Source organism: Podarcis filfolensis, assembly GCF_964270895.1.
Source record: "Podarcis filfolensis genome assembly, chromosome: 1".
NCBI lineage: Eukaryota > Metazoa > Chordata > Lepidosauria > Squamata > Lacertidae > Podarcis > Podarcis filfolensis.
The window spans coordinates 8614769-8634287 of record NC_139604.1 but is presented as its reverse complement, the minus strand read 5'-3'; the positions used below and the strand labels follow the sequence as shown (position 1 = coordinate 8634287).

Below are 19519 nucleotides of genomic sequence, written 5' to 3'. Positions count from 1 at the left end.
GAGAGTCTGTTCCAGTGTTTAACAGCTCTTACTGTCGGAAAGTTCTTCCGGGTATTTAGTAGAAATCTCCTTTCTTGGAACTTGAATCCATTAGTTTGGGTCGTCCCCTCCTCAGGAGCTGGAGAAAGCAAGCTTTCTCCATCCTCTGTTTGACAGCCCTTTAGGTATTTGAAGATGGCTATCATATCTCCTCTCCGCTTCCTCTTTACCAGACTAAACATATCCAGTTCCCTCAACTGTTCCTCATAAGGCTTGGTTTTCAGACCCTTGGTCATCTTGGTTGCCCTCCTCGCCACACATTCCAGCATGTCAACATCCTTCTTACATTGTGGCGCCCAGAACAGGATTCCACCTGTCTCTCATATCTGCGCTCCTTACTCCTTAAATAGAAACCAGCTTGACGGCATCTAAATTAAATTATGTTCCCCCTTGCAGAACATTTTGTCACATAAAGAAAATACCATATGTTTTTCTTCTTCTTGATTATCCTATATTTGATCATTTTAATATGGTGGTCAGCTGTTGCGCACATGCCTTAAACTAAGAGATTCAAACCTTTGCACCTCAATTTAAGACTTATCAACATTTTTACTTCAGGGTATGGTTTTCATGATGTATTTGGTCTGTTATGAAACAACATTTCCTAATCTCTTAACCATGGTCTTGTATGCTTCCTTTCCCTCTTGTGTAAATTCCCTCCCTTTGTCAGCATTAGCTGCTAACGCTCATCACGGGTAGCTTGAATCTAGAGTTTGAAACGTAACTTTTGAAGCTGTTTTGCAAATGCTAACTACCGTATGTTTTTATCTATAGGACACACCTTGTTTTAGAGGGAGAGAACAAGAAAAAAAAACCCTCCCCCTCTCTGCTCAGCGCCCCTTCAGCGAAGCGGCAGGAGAAACGGAGCCCCTTCCATTTCTCCTCCCGCTTGGCTGAAGGGGCGCTGCGCAGCTCTCCCTCTCTGCTGAAGCCAGGAAAGTCTTGGTCTCCCGGCTTCAGCGAAAGGAACCCGAAGCCTCCGGAGCACAGCGGGACCTCCTGCTGTGCTCCGGAGGCTTCAGGCGGCTATCCCTGAAGCCTGGAGAGCGAGAGGGGTTGGTGCGCACCGACCCCTCTCGCTCTCCAGGCTTCAGCGAAAGCAACGCAAAGCCTCTGGAGCGTGGCAGGAGCGTGGAAGCAGCGCTCCCTCTGCGCTTCGGAGGCTTCGCGTTGCTATCGCTGAAGCCAAGGAGCCTGCATTAGCTCCATAGGACGCACACACACTTCCCCTTAATTTTTGGAGGGGGGAAGTGCGTCCTATGGAGCAAAAAATACGGTAGATAATATCATGCATGCAGTGCAAGGAGGAGTGTGCAAACCTGCAAGGTCCTTGCGCAGTGTTACTCGGAAGCAGCATTTTTACTAATTTTTTCTTGGGAGCCGCCCATAATGGCTGGGGCAACCCAGTCAGATGGGTGGCATAAAAAATTATTACTATTACTACTATTAGTTTGTTGTGACTACAACAAGAAGTTGTCAGTCTTGTGGATGACAAATGATGTCAGCGACTGGCTGGACAAAGAGGAGTGATGGGGGGGCACCAGCCAGTGAACCCCCCCCAAAGGGAACCCCCAGAGGAGGAAGGCTCTGATTAGTGGTGGGACATTGAGGAGAGATCGGAGGGTGAAGATTGGGAGCAGGTCCCACATACTGAAAGGGCAACAGGGTTCAGTGAGCGGGAAGAGCCTGGGACAGGGAGCAGTTCAGAGACTCTGAGTCTGAAGCAGAGGAGGGGAGTCAAGGGACTGCTGGAGAATCCAGTGAGTCTCCATCTCTTGCTGCGGCAAGCTCTCCTCCCCCTCCAAGAACTCACAGAGTATTGAGAAGAGCGGAAAAGAAGTCAGAGGTGAGCAGACGCAGTTTGAGACTACTTGGGAAACATCAGGGAGACGAGAAGCCTTAGATAGGTTTGGAAGGCAGTCCTGACAACTGCCCCATAGCGGCAAGACCTGCTGGGAAGGGCTGTTGAGTTGCATGCTGTTTCCTTGAGTAAAGAGTTAACTTCACTGACAACAGAGATCTGCTTCCTTTCTTGCTGACCTGCCTCTGACTCCAGCCCTGACAAGTGATACTTCAGTCTCCTTAAATATAAATAAATTCAGAGAGTGGCTCATTTAAATCGACACAGGAAGGGCTTCCATTAAGCATTGTGATATTTTCAAGTGAAAGTTGGCACTTTTTGAAAACAACAACGTCCCGATGAATAATCTCCCTTCTTGCACACTCCTTGGTTGCTTGCATTCAGATGCAATGCCAGTGATACACAATGGTGAGGAACTTAGTCTGTCCACAAGTTGTACGCTTGTGCAAACAGACTAAGCCATGGGTCAGCAAACTTTTTCAGTAGGGGGCTGGTCCACTGTCCCTCAGACCTTGTGGGGGGCTGGACTATATTTTTTTTTGGGGGGGGGGGTGAACGAATTCCTATGCCCCACAAATAACCCAGAGGTGCATTTTAAATAAAAGGACACATTCTACTCATGTAAAAACACGCTGATTCCCGGACCGTCCGCGAGCCAGATTTAGAAGGCGATTGGGCCGCATCCGGCCCCCGGGCCTTAGTTTGCCTACCCATGGACTAAGCATTCCCACATCCTCCCTTCCTAAAGTAAGGAAATAAACAGTTGGATGGCTTAGCATTACATGTGAAGCAGCTCTCATGGTTTGGTTCCCCACTTGAAAGAAGGTAGGAACAAAGCATTCATACATAATGTTATGTCTGAATACAACTTGCTTGTACGCAAAGGACTTTCCCCTCTGCAGGTGCCCTGTGTCACCCGTAAATCTGCTCCAGAGAGTTGGGGAACCCCATAACAAATTTAGAGGGTGCATAATGCTTTTTAATATGTGGTGTTCTATTATGTTTTTATATATGTTTTAAGGCACTCGGAGTGGCTGTGGCAACCCAGTTAGATGGGCAGGGTGGACATAATAAAACTATTAATATTAATCATGTTAAAATGATGGAAGTCCTGTTGCGCATGGATTTACAACGCATTGTTGAATACAACAATGTTTGATCACTTACCTCTTCAAGCAAGGATGTCTCTTAAAGAATTGTCCAAAAACCCTAAAAGGACCCCAGACAGTTAAGTCCAGTCATGAACGACTCTGGGGTTGCGGCACTCATCTCACTTTACTGGCCGAGGGAGCCAATGTTTGTCCACAGACAGTTTTTCCGGGTCATGTGTCCAGCATGACTAAGCCGCTTCTGGCACAACCAGAGCAGTGCATGGAAACGCCGTTTACCTTCCCGCCAGAGCGGTACCAATTTATCTACTTGCACTTTGACATGCTTTCGAACTGCTAGGTTGGCAGGAGCAGGGACCGAGCAACAGAAGCTCACTCCATCACTGGGATTCGAACCACCGACCTTCCCATCGGCAAGCCCTAGGCTCTGTGATTTAGACCCCAGCGTCACCCATGTTCCTTCCAAAAAGCCTACTCTGGATTAATTTATCGGTTCTTTAATATTTTTCTTGACAAATGCTGTGAGACCTGACTTGGCAAAATTGCTCCTTTGAAAGGCAAGTAGAATGTTTGCATGACTGTCTTGAATGAAAGATTTCGGTGACGTTCAGCTGAATTTACTACTATTTTTGCGGAACATTTGTATTTGAAACAAATTGAGCGTATTTACAAGTTGTGAATTGTATATGTTATTTGGCTGTGAATTGGACAAGAGAGGTCATTAAAGTTTTTTGAGCTCTTTACTCTTAATACTGAGAAGTATGTTGGGGAATTCTTTATGCTAATTTTAGGAGGTTTTTTGACACACCCACCCACCAAATATTACTGATAAAAATAGTTGTTTAAGCGTTTGTGTCAACTTTTAAATGCTTTGAGTTAGGTGTTGGTGCACAATCAGCATCCTACTTCTGTCTTTTCACTTAATTAAAATAATTTAAATTATATATGTTTATACATATATAAATGTTACACAATAAAAGAGAGGAAATTAAAAATTTAAAAACACAATAAAACGATGTTAATGTTGAGACGCTACATAATAAAAACAAGGAAGTAATGGGTTTATGTTGCCAGAAAACACTTAACTCAATCCACATGTCTATATTCCACTTCTCAAATAAGTATTTAAGACCAGAGGCTATCATATAAAACTGTAGGGTTATTATGTTGGTTACAGAAGGGTTTGTATAACATGTAGTTTTGAAAGCATCCTTGCTTCTGTTATTTTGTTTTATTCAAACCGTGATTAAGTTTACTTTTGATATCTTATACTGCATTTAAGTGGAACATCCTGGTGATAACCACACAAAAATTCATTTGAAAATTATCTTGAAAGAATTCGGAATCGGACTATAAATGCAGAATAGTATAGCAGACATTCTTACTCAAAAAATAAACGCAACCAATTCATTTGAAAAAATTCCTTAAATATTCAGAATTGGAGTATAAATATAGAATAGACAAGTATTAACAAACAGTCTCACTAAAAAAACAAACAATCAACATCAAATGAGATGTTTTATGCGAAGTGATTCATAAATGAATTGAAATGAAGTACCGTATTTTGTGCTCTATAGGACGCACTTTCTCCCCTCCAAAAAATAAGGGGAAACGTGTGTGCATCCTATGGAGTGAATGCAGACTCCTTGGCTTCAGCGATAGCAACGCGAAGCCTCCGAAGCGCAGAGGGAGCGCTCCCTCCGCGCTCCGGAGGCTTCGCGTTGCTTTCTCTGAAGCCGCCTGAAGCCTCCGAAGCACGGTGGGAACTCCCGCTGTGCTCCAGAGGCTTCAGGTTGCCATCACTTAAGGCAAAGGCAATGTGGGAGAGGGAGAGCTGCGCAGCGCTCCTTCAGCGAAGCAGGAGGAGAAATGGAAGGGGCTCCGTTTCTCCTGCCGCTTCGCTGAAGGGGCGCTGAGCAGAGAGGTGGAGATTTTTTTTTCTTGTTCTCCCCCTCTAAAACAAGGTGCGTCCTATGGTCGGGTGCGTCCTATAGAGTGAAAAATACGGTAAATGATGAGAAAGGTAAGCTATACTAATTTACTGACATTTGGAAATGTCTGTTTTTCCTGATGTACCTGTTTCTTCTCCATTAGTGTGGTGTGTGTGTGTGTGTGTATTCCCTCCAGGGGCCAACGAGATGCCTTCTGGTGTAGTTGAAAGCGGGACTTTAAAATTCAATACCTGATTTAGCTAACTCCAAATAACTTACTTTGCATTCCTACCTTCAGGATTCTTGGGCTTTATATCCGCGGCATTGAGGAGAACAGCCGAACTAAGAGGGATGGACTTTTACTTGAAAATGAGTGTATTGTGAAAATTAACGACACAGAACTTGCAGATAAAACCTTTGCACAGTGAGTTTTGCCGAATTGTTTTATTCTGTTAACCTGAGGAATTTATGCAGCACACACCAATCCAGTCAGTTTTACAATGTTGGCTATGATTAAAATACTACAATTCTGCCTCGGAAGCTTATGAAGTAAAATAAAATAAAATAAAATTCTAGTAGCGTCACGTTGGGGATAGAATATCTGATCTTCTGTTGCTGTAGAGACTGACTGTAAGTGGAATGTTTTATTAGCCACTTGGGAAAGTGCTATTTAATAATCCAACTAAGAGACTCATAACCTGATCCCAGTGATAAAACATAAATAATTTCATCAATCTGGGTTGGATTTTTTTAAAGAAAACCCTTTTTGGGTAAGTTACCTATAGGTCAGGGGTGCCATCAAGGAGGGGCCGAAGGCCTCCCAAAAAAATGTTATGAGGGAAACGGGGCCCCTCAATATTCCATGACAATGTGCACATGTCATGCAACGTGCTGACATCATGTGTGCAAGCCATGAGGCGTGTGCACAACACATCAACATGTCATGTGCACTGGTCCCTCAGTCATGGGGGCAAGCTGGAACGCTTGCTATAGGTAGCTTAAAGGTAAAGGGACCCCTGACCATTAGGTCCAGTCGTGGCCGACTCTGGGGTTGCGGCGCTCATCTTGCTTTACTGGCTGAGGGAGCTGGCGCACAGCTTCTGGGTCATGTGGCCAGCATGACTAAGCCGCTTCTGGCGAACCAGAGCAGCACACGGAAACGCCGTTTACCTTCCCGCTGGAGCGGTACCTATTTATTTACTTGCACTTTGACGTGCTTTCGAACTGCTAGGTTGGCAGGAGCAGGGACCGAGCAACGGAAGTTCACCCCGTCGCGGGGATTCGAACCGCCGACCTTCTGATCGGCAAGTCCTAGGCTCTGTGGTTTAACCCACAGTGCCACCCTATAGGTAGCTTAGTAGGCTAGAAATTTATTTATTTTTAGAATTCGTTAGATCTTTTCATTACTTTTTAAAGCATAGACAGTTACTTTATTATTTTTTGTGTTCAAGGAATTTCTGCTGATTTATCTCCTATTATTATTATTATTATTATTATTATTATTATTATTATATTTGTATGCGGGTCTTATAATAATTAGGGATACAGCATTTACCAGAAATTTAGATTTTTAAAGAAGTGCTTTAAAAGATTTCCCCCCCAATTAGTCATGCAGTAGTTTTTGAAATTATAATGCTCATGTGTAAAAATGTGATTTATTCATAAAACACATATTTATTAACTATGGTGGATGGTGACATCCCAGAAGTTATATATTCTACCATAAGAAATATGAATTTACTTTTTCTCTCTTGCTTAGTGATCTGTTGATTGTTGTGAGCTCCTTTTTTTGTTTCTTGTATTTTTAACTTTGTTTTTTAAATAATTCCATGCGGAAAAAAGTCTCTCTCTCTCTCTCTCTCTCTCTCTCTCTCTCTCTCTCTCTCTCTCTAACACACCCAAAATGAAAGCGTTTGCTGTGATGAAGGATGTGTTTTGTGTAAAACTAAAATAGTTCTTTGGAATTACTGATTTTTAGTCACATGAAAATGTGTAATTTTATGTGTCTGTGTGTGTGCGTTTATGTATATTTGTGTGTATGTGTGTGTGTGTGTGTGTGTGTGTATGTATATGTGTATATGTATATGTATATGTGTGTATATATATATACAGTGTATATATATATGTGTGTGTGTGTGTGTATGTATACAGTGGTACCTCTGGTTACATACTTAATTCGTTCTGGAGGTCCGTTCTTAACCTGAAACTGTTCTTAACCTGAGGTACCACTTTAGCTAATAGGGCCTCCTGCTGCTGCCGCACGATTTCTGTTCTCATCCTGAAGCAAAGTTCTTAACCCAAGGTACTATTTCTGGGTTAGAGGAGTCTGTAACCTGGAGCGTCTGTAACCTGAGGTACCACTGTATGTGTATATATATATATTTGTGTGTGTGTGTATGAACACACAAGTTGCACACATAGTAGTACTTTGGGGAGTCATTGTGTTGCAGTGGATACTATCCTGGGGTTTGTGTGGAAATCCCTGTTCCTCTATGGTGCTCCTTTGATAACAATAGGTCCTTCTAGCTCAGTGGGGAATGCTTATCTCACAATTTTGAGCAGAAAATGAGGCTAGAGCTCTGTAAACTGAAGGGGAAAATGAGGTGCTATAAAAGTGGGAAATAACAAAGATTTTTGTCAAAGAAAGCCAACTGCAAAGTGGCAACAATTTTACAAGAACGAAAAGGAACTCTTTGGAAAGGATCTTTAAAAGCCTTTTCCGCAAAGCAACTTCCAAGTGTGCGTCTAACATGGCTTACATTTTCCAGATCTTCATACGTTTCTCCTGTGTCTTGTTTCCTCAAGAGCGCAAGATATATTTCGGCTAGCCATGAAATACCAGACTATCGTCTTGGAAGTGGTTCCTCCGCACAGCCGAGAACAATATGAAAAGTCCGCCATCGCACCTTTATATCCAGCAGATAACGCGGAACATGTTTCGAGAGCAAAGGTTCCACCTCCCATCTATGCAAAGCCAGTGACAAGGGAAGTGGACTTGTCCGGAACAAACCACTTGGAGCCTGGGGTGCATCCTGCCAAGAGTCCCAGCTTTTCAAGAGTTAGTAGGAAGCCGTCATCACCCACCTTATCGCCCCTGATGGGTTTCGGCAGCAAGAAGAATGCAAAAAGGATAAGGATAGATCTCAAGAAAGGTCTGTTAAACCTCCTCCTGATGTTTTTTAAAATGACTTTCATATCTAGTGGTACCTTGGTTCTCAAACTTACCGTATTCTTCACTCTATAAGACACAGTTTTCCCCTCTTCAAAAGTAAGGGGAAATGTGTGTGCGTCTTATGGAGCGAATGCAGGCTGAGAGGATAAGCCAGAAGCCAAAACAGCTAGAGAGAGCGTTGCACAGCGCTCCCTCTAGCTGTTCTAGCTTCTGCCTTAGCGGTGTGAAGCCTCCGCAGGGCAGCGGGGAGCCTTCACCCCGCTGCCCTGCAGAGGCTTCATGTGGCTATCCCTGGCTTTTGCGGGAGGTGGGGGAAGGGACAGAGCGAGCGGCTCTGTCCCTTCCTCCATGTTATGTACTGAAGTTCTTACCCTGGGCCAGCAGGGGGATACTGTAGATAGTTATGCAAATGAAGGATCGAAAGTGGCGTTCAGTGATTGGATAGTTTTAGAAAGTTGTTACAGTAACGTGGTACTGGAGCTCTATATAAGCAGGCTGACTGAGCCCTTCAGTTCAGTTCTGTCCTGGCCTGTGCATAAACAAGAGCTGTTTGAAGAATCGCTGTGTCGTCTGTTATGTTCACCCACGACTTAACACCCCACCTCTCAGAAAAGCCCCCAAGAGCTGTGCTCCCTTTAAAGAGTGCGCGGCTCTTGCCGGGAGGTGGGGGGAAAGCCAGTAGGCTTGTTTTCGCTGAAGACAGGAGGGCAAGAGGGATCGGTGCGCACTGATCCTGCTTGCTCTCCTGGGTTCAGGGATAGCCCCACAAAGCCTCCTGTGTGAAGAGCGAGGAGCGCTGCCTCTTAGCTCAGGAGGCTTTGTGTTGCTCTCTTATTTCTTTTTCTCCTCCCATAAAAACTAGTTGCGTCTTATGGTCTGGTGCGTCTAATAGAGCAGAAAATACGGTAATCTGTTCCGGAAGTGCGTTCCAAAACCAAAGCATTCCAAAACCAAGGCGTGCTTTCCCATAGAAAGCAATGCAAAAGGGATTAATCCATTCCAAACTTTTAAAAACAACCCCTGAAACAGAAATTTCAAATGAATTTTACTATCAAACGAGACCGTTGATCCATAAAACGAAAGCAATAAACAATGTACTGCAGTCACACAATCAATCAATCAATCAATCAATCAGTAGCTGAACTGGGTTCCAGTTCAAAAACAGTTCAAAAAAGCCACAAAAACAAAAACACAAGATAAATAGCAGAGACAGACCTCAGTGTAACACTCAAAACAGAATTGTGGCATTCAAAATGGAAGTGTAACACCCAAAACAGAGCATGTCCAGCTTCCGAAAAAAGTTCACAAACTGGAACACTTTCTTCCAGGTTTGCAGTGTTTGGGTTCCAACTTGTTTGAATACCAAGGTGTTTGAGAACCAAGGTACTACTGTATTTGTGCTCATACTTGATTAAGGTGCTGCAAAAGTAGTGTGAGATTCAAATATTTTTCTGTGTGTCTGCACTTTAGGCCCTGAAGGACTTGGTTTCACTGTGGTTACCAGAGACTCCTCAGTTCATGGTCCGGGTCCTATATTTGTGAAAAGCATTTTACCTCGTGGTGCAGCAGTTAAAGATGGCCGCTTGCAGTCGGGAGACAGAATACTGGAGGTTTGGAAAATGTTCATTTGCAGCTCACCACAAAAAAGTTATTTTTTAGTGGGTTTAAGTGCAGTGGATCATTTCTTTAAAAAATCAATCGATATTAATACTTGGAGTAGATCCATTGAAGTAAATGGACGCGATGAGCTTAGGTCCATTAATTTCAATGGGTAAACTCTGCGTAGATAATAGGGTACCAGATGTGTGCATTTTAGGGCACTTCTTAATGTTGACTAACAGAACATGTGGTGAAAGGGAACTTTCTCGTTTACTCAAAGCACACCAGTTGATACATTCGCTTCTAATTCTTAATTTAGAAGAATTAAGAATTAATTCTTGCTTGTTAGCTGCCCTGAGCCTGGCCTTGGCTGGGGAGGGGAGGGTATATAAGAAAATATTATTGTTGTTGTTATTATTATTATTATTATTATTATTATTATTATTATTTTGAGGGTTATGGAATATGATGCCTGAGGACTAGTGAGATTTAGGTTTCCATACAGCTTGGAATCAGGGCTGAGTTGCTGTTCAAGTAACACAAAAGTCTCTTTGGGTACATGAAATTAGCTGTGTGGCTACCAATTTCACAAACCTGAATTATGTGACTGTATTGGAAGTGCTCTTTACTGGTTTTATTTCTTCACTTTAAATCTTCCAGACAGTTACTGCATAAAATGTAGGGGCCCTTTTCTCCCAGAAGCCAGTAAAACCTGCTCTCACTCCATGTTTTAATACCTTTCTCTACAAAGTGCTTGCAAATTAGAGCGCCAGCCCTAAGACCTTGACCTTAACATTGCCATTTTCATAGCAGCTACAAGAAAGATGTCGAGATACTTCAGCAAACAATCCTGTTCAGTCTAAGCCATGGGTAGGCAAACTAAGACTCGGGGGCCAGATCAGGCCCAATCACCTTCTAAATCCGGCCTGCGGACGGTCGGGGAATCAGCGTTTTTACATGAGTAGAATGTGTCCTTTTATTTAAAATGCATCTCTGGTTTATTTGTGGGGCATAGGAATTTGTTCATTTCCACCCCCAAAAAATATAGTCCAGCCCCCCACAAGGTCTGAGGGACAGTAGATCGGCCCCCTGCTGAAAAAGTTTGCTGACCCTGGTCTAAGCTACACTGGTGAGAATTGCCAGACAGTTTGCAAAACCCTGGGGAGTTGTTACGCGTTCCCCTTGTTATGTGGTAGGGAACTGTTGTTCCCTGTTGTACCTTCTAACTTGGGACAATTGCATTTTGGTCAGAAGGCCCCCTTGTGTACATGTGTGTGTAAGCAACCAACCAAGACTGCACACATAAGGTACACAAGTGTCCTCCCCACTTAGGCACAATCGACTCGCATGTGACCACATATACGTGTAGTTAAATAATTCAACAATTCATATACCTGAAGGAGCGTCTCCACCCCCATCGTTCAGCCCGGACGCTGAGATCCAGTGCCGAGGGCCTTCTGGTGGTTCTCTCATTGTGAGAAATTAGGTTACAGGGAACCAGGCACAGGGCCTTCTTGGTAGTGGCGCCCGCCCTGTGGAACGCCCTCCCTTCAGATGTGAAGGAAATAAGCAGCTATCCTATCTTTAAAAGACATCTGAAGGTAGCCCTGTTTAGGGGAGCTTTTAATACTTAATGCTGTACTGCTTTTAACATTTGATTGGGAGCTGCCCAGAGTGGATGGGGAAACTCAGCCAGATGGGTGGGGTATAAATAATAAATTATTATTATTATTAAAACCTGGAAATGGCGGGAGCAAGGGCGGAGAAAGGGGGTGCAGTGGGGGCAGTCCGCCCTGGGGGCGTGACAAAATCCTGGGCGGCACTCACTGTGGGGCCTGTAGCACACCCAAGCCATGCATCCCTCCTGGAAAAGACGTGGTTGGTTGGGCGTCCGCAGACTCCACATTGCCCTAACGGTCCGCCCGCCACTTCCCCCACAGCTGTAGGGCAGCTGAGTGGGGGGAGGCAGGCAAACTCCTCAGAGGCCCTGCGGTGCGTCCTGCCCCAGCTGGCCCTGCTCCAGATGCCCGATCGGCTTTCTCTGCCGCTGGGCGAGAGAGAGCTGGAGAGTCCTCACGACTCACGAGGAGACTCTCCCCAGAGGCTAAGAGGACACCAGTGCGAGCGCAGGCTTTGTTTACACTGCTCTGTCTTCCTACCTAAGAGCTCATCCGCAGAATAGGGCAGCAACAGTGCCTGCCCCAAAGCTTTGAAATATTTAGGATACATAATTTTTGGTATGGGTTGAAGAGAGAGCAGTAGAGAAGGTGTCTAAACGGAGTTTAGAGGGTCTCCCACATTGCACAATTTCACTTATGCATGCGAGGGCCTGGAATATAAACCCCGCAGAAGTAGCGGGACACCTGTACTTGATGTTACTTCATCATGACCACCTGAGTTTAGTAAGACCTTTTCCAAGTGTATCACACACACACAACCCAAGTTCTTTTTTCCCTTTTTCCCTCCCCCCCCTCATTCTCTTATTTACATTTTATACATTCTTTTTATTGATTGATTGATTTTGACAAAGTAATCAAAAATGAATTGATAATGGATGAAAATACTGAGTTATAAAATGTTAAGTTATAGAGATAAGATAATGAAAGAGGGTAAGGATTTGCTGATTTGATTATTTAAATGGGAATACAAGAAGGGGAGGTGTGAGGAAGTCAAAGAAACAAGCAAATGAGTTTTAAGTTATGAAAAAGAATTGTTTTTTAATTTTTCTTATTTTTTCTGTGTGTTTATTCTTATTTTTTGTTTCTTTTATTATGTGTTTTTGTATATTTGTTTTTGCAAAATCTTAATAAATATTTCTCAAAAAAAAAAGATTTTGATAAGTAATAATCATAAATAAATAAAAACAAAAATGTGCACCCCACCACTGAGACCATTCCATTATAACTACCCAGCATCCCAAAATTTCAACACCTCTTGCGATGGTTTGACCCCTTTCTGTGTTAACAGTACAAATTCTACAAACACTTTCCATATCACCTCAAAAATCATTTCCTGCATATTCCCTGTCTTACCTTAATGGCACATGTTAATTTATCAACAAACCAGGTTCTGATCCAGTGAATAATAATAATAAATTTTATTTATATCCCACCCTCCCCAACCGAAGCCGGGCTCAGGGCGGCTAACAACAATAAAACAGTACAACAGTACAACACAACACAACACTCTAAAATCATTCATTATAAAATTAATTCAGCTCGAACCAAAGGCAACCATTGGGCCAGAGCTCCGTGAAGATTGCCGAAGGAGGGAGTCAGGCTGTGCCTTGGCCAAAGGCCTGGTGGAACAGCTCTGTCTTGCAGGCCCTGTGGAAAGATGTCAAGTCCCGCAGGGCCCTAGTCTTTTGTGACAGAAGACTCAGTGGTGCACTGAATTCTGCAATGCACACACAGTGATGCAAGGCGAAAGAAAATATTCTGTGCTGTTCTGAGCTAGATCCATACATCCATTAATTCAACAGCCAGTGAGGGTGTAACACTTGCATCCAACACTGTTAATAGGGCAGACTGCACTCATAAAAGTTTCAGTAGGATATATTTCAAAACCTTCTGGTTAATTCCTCTCCCCCCCCCCCCGTGTTTGTCTGCATCTTTTAGGTGAATGGTAGAGACATCACTGGCAGAACACAGGAGGAGCTTGTCAGTATGTTGAGGAGCACAAAGCAAGGAGAGATCGTCTCCCTCACCATTGCGCGCCAGGAGGAAAGTTTTCTGCCCAGAGAACTGGTAATAGTCTTTGCATAGCAGAGTCCGCAGGAGAAATATTTCGGTTAATCAGACGGCTGGCATGGGAAATCGTAATTTGAGAAGTCAGTGTTTCTTACGACATCAGCAGCTTGATGCCACAAGGCCCGTAACAGTTAGATTTTAACTTACTACATTTTGTCTTTATAATAGAAGAGGTACATTCAGCACAACCAACAAGATACATGCATGAATTAAGCTGTATCTATAATCAGAGGGTGAAATCTAGTGGGATATTGATGGGGAGCAGATTTTGTGTGTGCAGGGAGTGGGGGGAAGAGGAAACCATTACACAAGTGGATTTTCATTGTGCAGGTGGGCGGAAATCATTAGCTGTCTCCCAGAGAATGACTAAAACTATATTATCCTTCATAAAGAAAAAAGAAATTAATCTGAAGCACAATTTCAAAGCTGGACATTTATGCCTTGTGAAATTACCATTCTAATGATGATGGTTAATAGCAAGTTTCTCTGTCGTCCGTGGTGATGACAAAATACACGGCAGTGTACTTTAGTAATATAAATCTCCTCAATTAGATGAGTCCAGACAATTTATTTCATTTATCTGACCCTTCCTTCAAGGACAAGAGAGTGCAAACCCAGCAAAGTTAGGTTGACATCTTTGATAGTGACAGCTCTGAGTTCAGCCTAGTTGACAAGAGATTTGAAGCTGGGTTTCCCCCTGTCCTAATGCCATATTCTGGCCACTGCAACATACTGGGTAGTATTCAACAAAGTTTTGCTCAGAGTAGACCCATTGGAATTAATGGGCCTAACTTCAGGCTTCGCCACACCTCCATTTGTCCCACCCCTTTCCTCTGGGGAAACCCAGAGTCAGACTGGGGGGGGATAATGATCTTTTGTTCTATTGGATAGTGTTTGTGTGGGGTTTTTACATGAGTCATTTGTGTATGCCCTTTATTTATTTATTTATTTATTTACATACATACAGTGGTACCTTGGTTCTCAAACTTAATCCATTCCCGGAGTCTGTTCGACTCCCAAAACTGTTCGAGAACCAAAGCACGGCGTCTAATTGGTTGCAGGAGCTTCCTGCAGTCAAGCGGAAGTCGCGACGGAAATTTGGTTTCTGAAAAACATTCGCAAACCGGAACACTTACTTCTGGGTTTGCCGCATTCGGGAGCCGATTTGTTCGTCAACTAAGCCATTTGATAACCAAGGTACGACTGTATATTTATTTTTGTTGGCATTGTGAGAGATACGAGGGTCCAGAGCTTGGTTGGTTATTTTTGGTTAGTTGCAGTATGGTTAGTTTGTTTGTGTGAGGGGTGTGTGTCATATTAGTCATATTGATTTTTATGCTGTTGGGGGGAATAGATCATTGTATTGTGCTGTATATGTTTTGTTATTTTGTAGGACTGATGTCTAAAAGGGGTGGATTTGGGGGCATTCCCACCACATGTGGAGGTATGTGCCTGTAGAGGTGCGGCCTCTCCATTTAGGTGAGGTTCCTGGGTGTATCAACACCAGCTTTCATGGTGTTAGGTACCATCTATAAATAAGTTTCAAAGTGAGTTTCCTTGTTTCAGCTGAGATGGATTTAAAAGGTGGTTTAGACCACAGCTTAGACCATTGGGTAGGGCTTATTTCGTAACCTATGTCATGCTCCCATTGGTCATTGTGGTGAGGAGGTTTGTAGGATCTTGGAGTAGTATTTTGGCCTCTAGACATTTTAAAGTGATTTTTAAAAGTGTCTTAAATATTTAATAGTTTCCTATTCACCAATTTGTCAACAATATATTGCTGAATGATACTACAAAATTAGAGGATTGTTTAATTTTAAAATATCTTCTTTCTACCAAAGAAATGCATAAAGAGGGGTTTTCAATATATAGAAGGTACTTTTCTGGAATATATATCTGTTGTCACAGAAACAAACGTAACCTCTCTGGTCCCCTCCCTGTTATCTTGATGGATGTGTCTACTTTGCTATTTTTTAACTCAAAATTCAGTAGGATAAAGGAAGGACAGAACTTCCTGCCTTTGTCTAATTTTCTCCTCTTGGAAGAAAAGAAAAACTGCTTTTGTTTTCTGGCTCCACGAACTTACTTTTCATTTCATCAAGAACTTTATTTTAACTCGGTGTTGCACCTTCTAGCTTCACGCAATGCAGAAATGACCACCCTTAGTCTCTGTTTCCCCACATTACCCCCTTTTGTTTACTTTTAGCACTCTTATCGTTGTTGGCTGGCTGTTTTGGAAATGAGAACACACCGTTGGCTGGTCGGCTGGTCAGTTGGTTGGCCGGCATACAGGAAAGCCCTAACGTAGGACGAATTGTTGAGAAGTGACCCCCTTATCTTTTCACAGCTTCTGCCGCTGCTTCCTGAACACTTGTGTCTAGATAAGGCTACAGGCAGTAAGTGTGCCGAGCTGTGTGGGTTTTGGTAGTGAAGCTTTTGTTTGTCGTTTGCTTGCTCGAATGCTATTGCAGGGCTTTTAGCATCATTTATAATGTCCCATATTGTCAATTTTCCCATTCAACAGCTTCCCTTGAGAAAGGGAAGGATGCACAGGTGGGTAGGCCTCATAGCAAGGATAATATAGGAATTTTAATGCATACTGTTTCGGTAGGTCACACCACAACTACATGACACTGTGTGTTCAGTAGTCGACTGGCAGAAACAATGGCTTGCTTGATTTTGAGAGTGTGTTTTCAAACTTGTGCCATCTGAAATGAGTTTGTCTAAAGCTTCTCCCCTCTGGAAAAAATCATAATGTTGACAATGCTACTCTTGGTTTTCTTCCTTAAATATTGCATTATTATTTCCCTTGGCTATCCCGGGCCTAATATAAACCTTTACAAAAGAAGCAAATGACAAGTCCTAGTTTATAGGAGGTCACTTGTGGGTTCTGTTGAGTAACTTTCTGTCTCCTGGAGTACAATTTGGTCTGGTGTATAGTTATGGTGGACAGCGGTGGAGCAAGCTGATCGGGCGCCTGGGGTGGCGCTCGTGCCCTGCTCCGAGGGGCACAGCCAGCCCCCCATAGGGTGTGGCGAGCTGGGGCAGGACGATCCGTGGTGCCTCCGAGGAGTCTGCCTACCTCCCCCCACTCAGCCGCCCTACATCTGAGGGGGAGGCGGCGGGCAGACTGTTGGGGCAGCATGGAGCCTGTGGGCGCCCAAGCCACCATGTCACTCCCAGGAGAGACTCATGGCTTGGGCGCTGTGATGGCCTGGGATTCGGACTCGGATGCTGAACCTGAGGGATTCCAGCCTGCACAGGATTCCCCGCCTCCAGAACCAGCTGAGCCGGGGCTGGGGCTTGAGCCTAAAGGGTCCTCACCTGTGCTGGATCCTCAGGTGCAGGCACCAGCTGAGTCTGCTCTGGCTCCGGAGGTGATGGAGGACCCATTGCCTGCAGGTGTTCCACTCTCAGCCCCGTCAGAGGAAGCTGAGGTTGCATCTGGGTCCGGTAACCCTCCAGCCTCTCCTGAGCTGCGGAGGTTCCCGTAGGAGGAGAACTCGCCTCCAGGCCAGGAGAGGCGAGTCACCAGAGGATCGGGCCGCCCTATGCCTCGGGGCAGATAAAAGCCGGCCAGCCCCAGTCCCAAGTTGCGGGAGCAACATTGTTGGTTGCTAGTTCCTGCCCGAACCCTGTCCTGCTTTCCTGCCTGAGCTCTTGACCCGCCCTGGCTCCCTGCTTGCATGCCTGTTCCTGACTTCACTCAACTCCCTGCCCTGCACCCAGCTTCAGCTACTACGGACTGCCTCCATTTTGCATCTTTGACCACGGACCGGACTTGGACCTCGCCTCTCGGGTAACCCATGGGACCAGCACAGACGTGCTGCAGGCCCCGCAGTGAGTGACACCAGGATCTGTGTAGGAGCGACTGTGCAAGTTTTCCCCAATGCAGTCTCTTGTAGTCATGGTGAGTCCTAGAATTTCATGTGTAGCATGCAATGGGAAAACAAGGGTGGACAAAAACTCCCTTGGCCCCAATTTAGGGAAAACCAGCAGTTTGGGCCCCTTGGGCGGAGGTTTCCCTTATTAGACTGCATCCATATGGCTGCAGCACGGCAGTCCCAACTTTTTGTAGTTAATGTAGCTCCAGAGAATGTGTTGCAGGAACCACAGGAAGAAAACAACAACCACCAGTCCAGAGTTCCATTCTTGTGTCAGCCTTCTGTTTAAGAGTACTATATGAAATATTGTAATCACAAGGTCATCATTTGCAGTTTTCCTGGGCATCTGCCAAACACCTGTAGCAATTCATCTCCCGCTGACCCTGAAACAATTTGGGTGACCCACAGTTCTTAAGTATGTGTGCATAAGGCTGATACCAATTCTAGTCTCGGACGGGGGTTTTCTGAAAGCAGCCTGAATTTGCCATATGGTTTTATGACTCTTCTTGCTCCTGGCAAGGTATAAGATATAATGGCTGTTGATTGGATTACAGGATATTGGGGCTTAGTTAAGTGCAGCTCTGTAAACTAACATCAAAGAGCTGTTTAATTAACGTTGTTTTCACATTGCGAGCGAAGTGAAACCCAGCCTGCTCTTTGAGGGGTTGTCATTGCTTCAGAAGGGAATAAGAGAATCTTAAGAAGATTCTTTTGTGAAGCAGATCAGCAAAGTATAGTTGGGACCAACACAGTCTGTCCTCTTTATTATCCAGTTAGCCAAATGTTACTAGTAATTCATGCCAGCTGTTGACAGTGTAGCAGCTGGGGTAAGGAGCTGGTTGCAAAACACTGGGGGATTATCTTGATTTGCTTAATTACCAGACTCTCCAGGCTGCCTTGTGATTAGTATATTTTATAAGATACATTTGGGTTTTAAGCTATGTAGTAAATACTCTGCTGACTTCTCTGAAGACTGTTTAAAGATTAGGAGCGGGGTGGGGTGGGGGAACTGTCTGATAGTGATCTGGTTTGTATTTTCTGACTGCTTTAAAAGTAAACAGAATTCTCGGAGTCGCGCTACTGTTCCACCTGATTCCGAAAACATTCAAAGGTTTGGCCGTGCCTGTTGCCACCTCTTCTCATCCGCCATTCCCCAAAAGGATTGATCATGAGCCCACACTTTTCTAAACTAACTTAAGGATCATTTTTCTTCATGCTGGCAAAGTAAGCAAGCCACTTTAATTGGAAGCAGTTGCTGTTTAACCCGTGCTGCGCTGCAGCTGTGCGGGCTCCCTGTGCAAAATAACTACGAAAGATGTTTTTTGTTATTTTAATGAGAGTCCAGAGACCTGGAGATGGACGCATGGAAACGCTTGCATGTGCGTGCACAGAAAGGCAGAAGACTGGTCCTTAGCCAAACATGACAAATAATAAAAAGTTTAGAAAGGTAGATTTGCCCCTTGTTAGGAAATGACAGTATATATACCTATACTTTTAGGGACGCGGGTGGCGCTGTGGGTTAAACCACAGAGCCTAGGACTTGCTGATCCTAAGGTTGGCGGTTTGAATCCCTGCGACGGGGTGAGCTCCCGTTGCTCGGTCCCTGCTCCTGCCAACCTAGCAGTTCGAAAGCACGTCAAAGTGCAAGTAGATAAATAGGTAACGCTCCGGCGGGAAGGTAAACGGCGTTTCCGTGTGCTGCTCTGGTTCGCCAGAAGCGGCTTAGTCATGCTGGCCACATGACCCGGAAGCTGTACGCCGGCTCCCTCGGCCAATAAAGCAAGATGAGCGCCGCAACCCCAGAGTCGGCCACGACTGGACCTAATGGTCAGGGGTCCCTTTACCCTTATACCTATACTTTTACACTCGCTCTCTTACACACGTGTTTGTACATCTCTTCCTCCTTACATTTAGGATGGCTTTCAATTATCCCTTTTTGTTCTAAGTGTCACTGGAAGGAATATGATGATTCCCCTCTCCCTTTATTGTTTTATATGGCATGGCCCTCACCAGCAGACATAAAGCTCAAATTCCCCACCCAGTTTCTGCCGAAGCCTTTAATGCCTAAATCAGATTGGTACGTAGGCATGGTGCAGATTATAAGGGGCAGGAATGTCCATGAGAGGTATAGATCCATGGCTAAACGCAAGCTAAGCATTGATCCAACAAACAACA

At 44.4% G+C, this 19519-nt stretch overlaps 1 protein-coding gene across 2 annotated transcripts in view; it reads left to right on the top strand.

Moving 5' to 3' along the window:
• The window catches only part of PARD3B (par-3 family cell polarity regulator beta), a 624466-nt gene that overhangs the window by 191437 nt on the left and 413510 nt on the right, over positions 1-19519 (top strand). For both annotated transcript variants that reach the window (XM_083626664.1, XM_083626663.1), the window contains exons 7-10: positions 5239-5364; positions 7746-8092; positions 9583-9722; positions 13329-13457. In XM_083626664.1, the coding sequence (XP_083482790.1) occupies positions 5239-5364; positions 7746-8092; positions 9583-9722; positions 13329-13457 (742 nt within the window). The remainder of the gene's footprint in view (positions 1-5238; positions 5365-7745; positions 8093-9582; positions 9723-13328; positions 13458-19519) is intronic.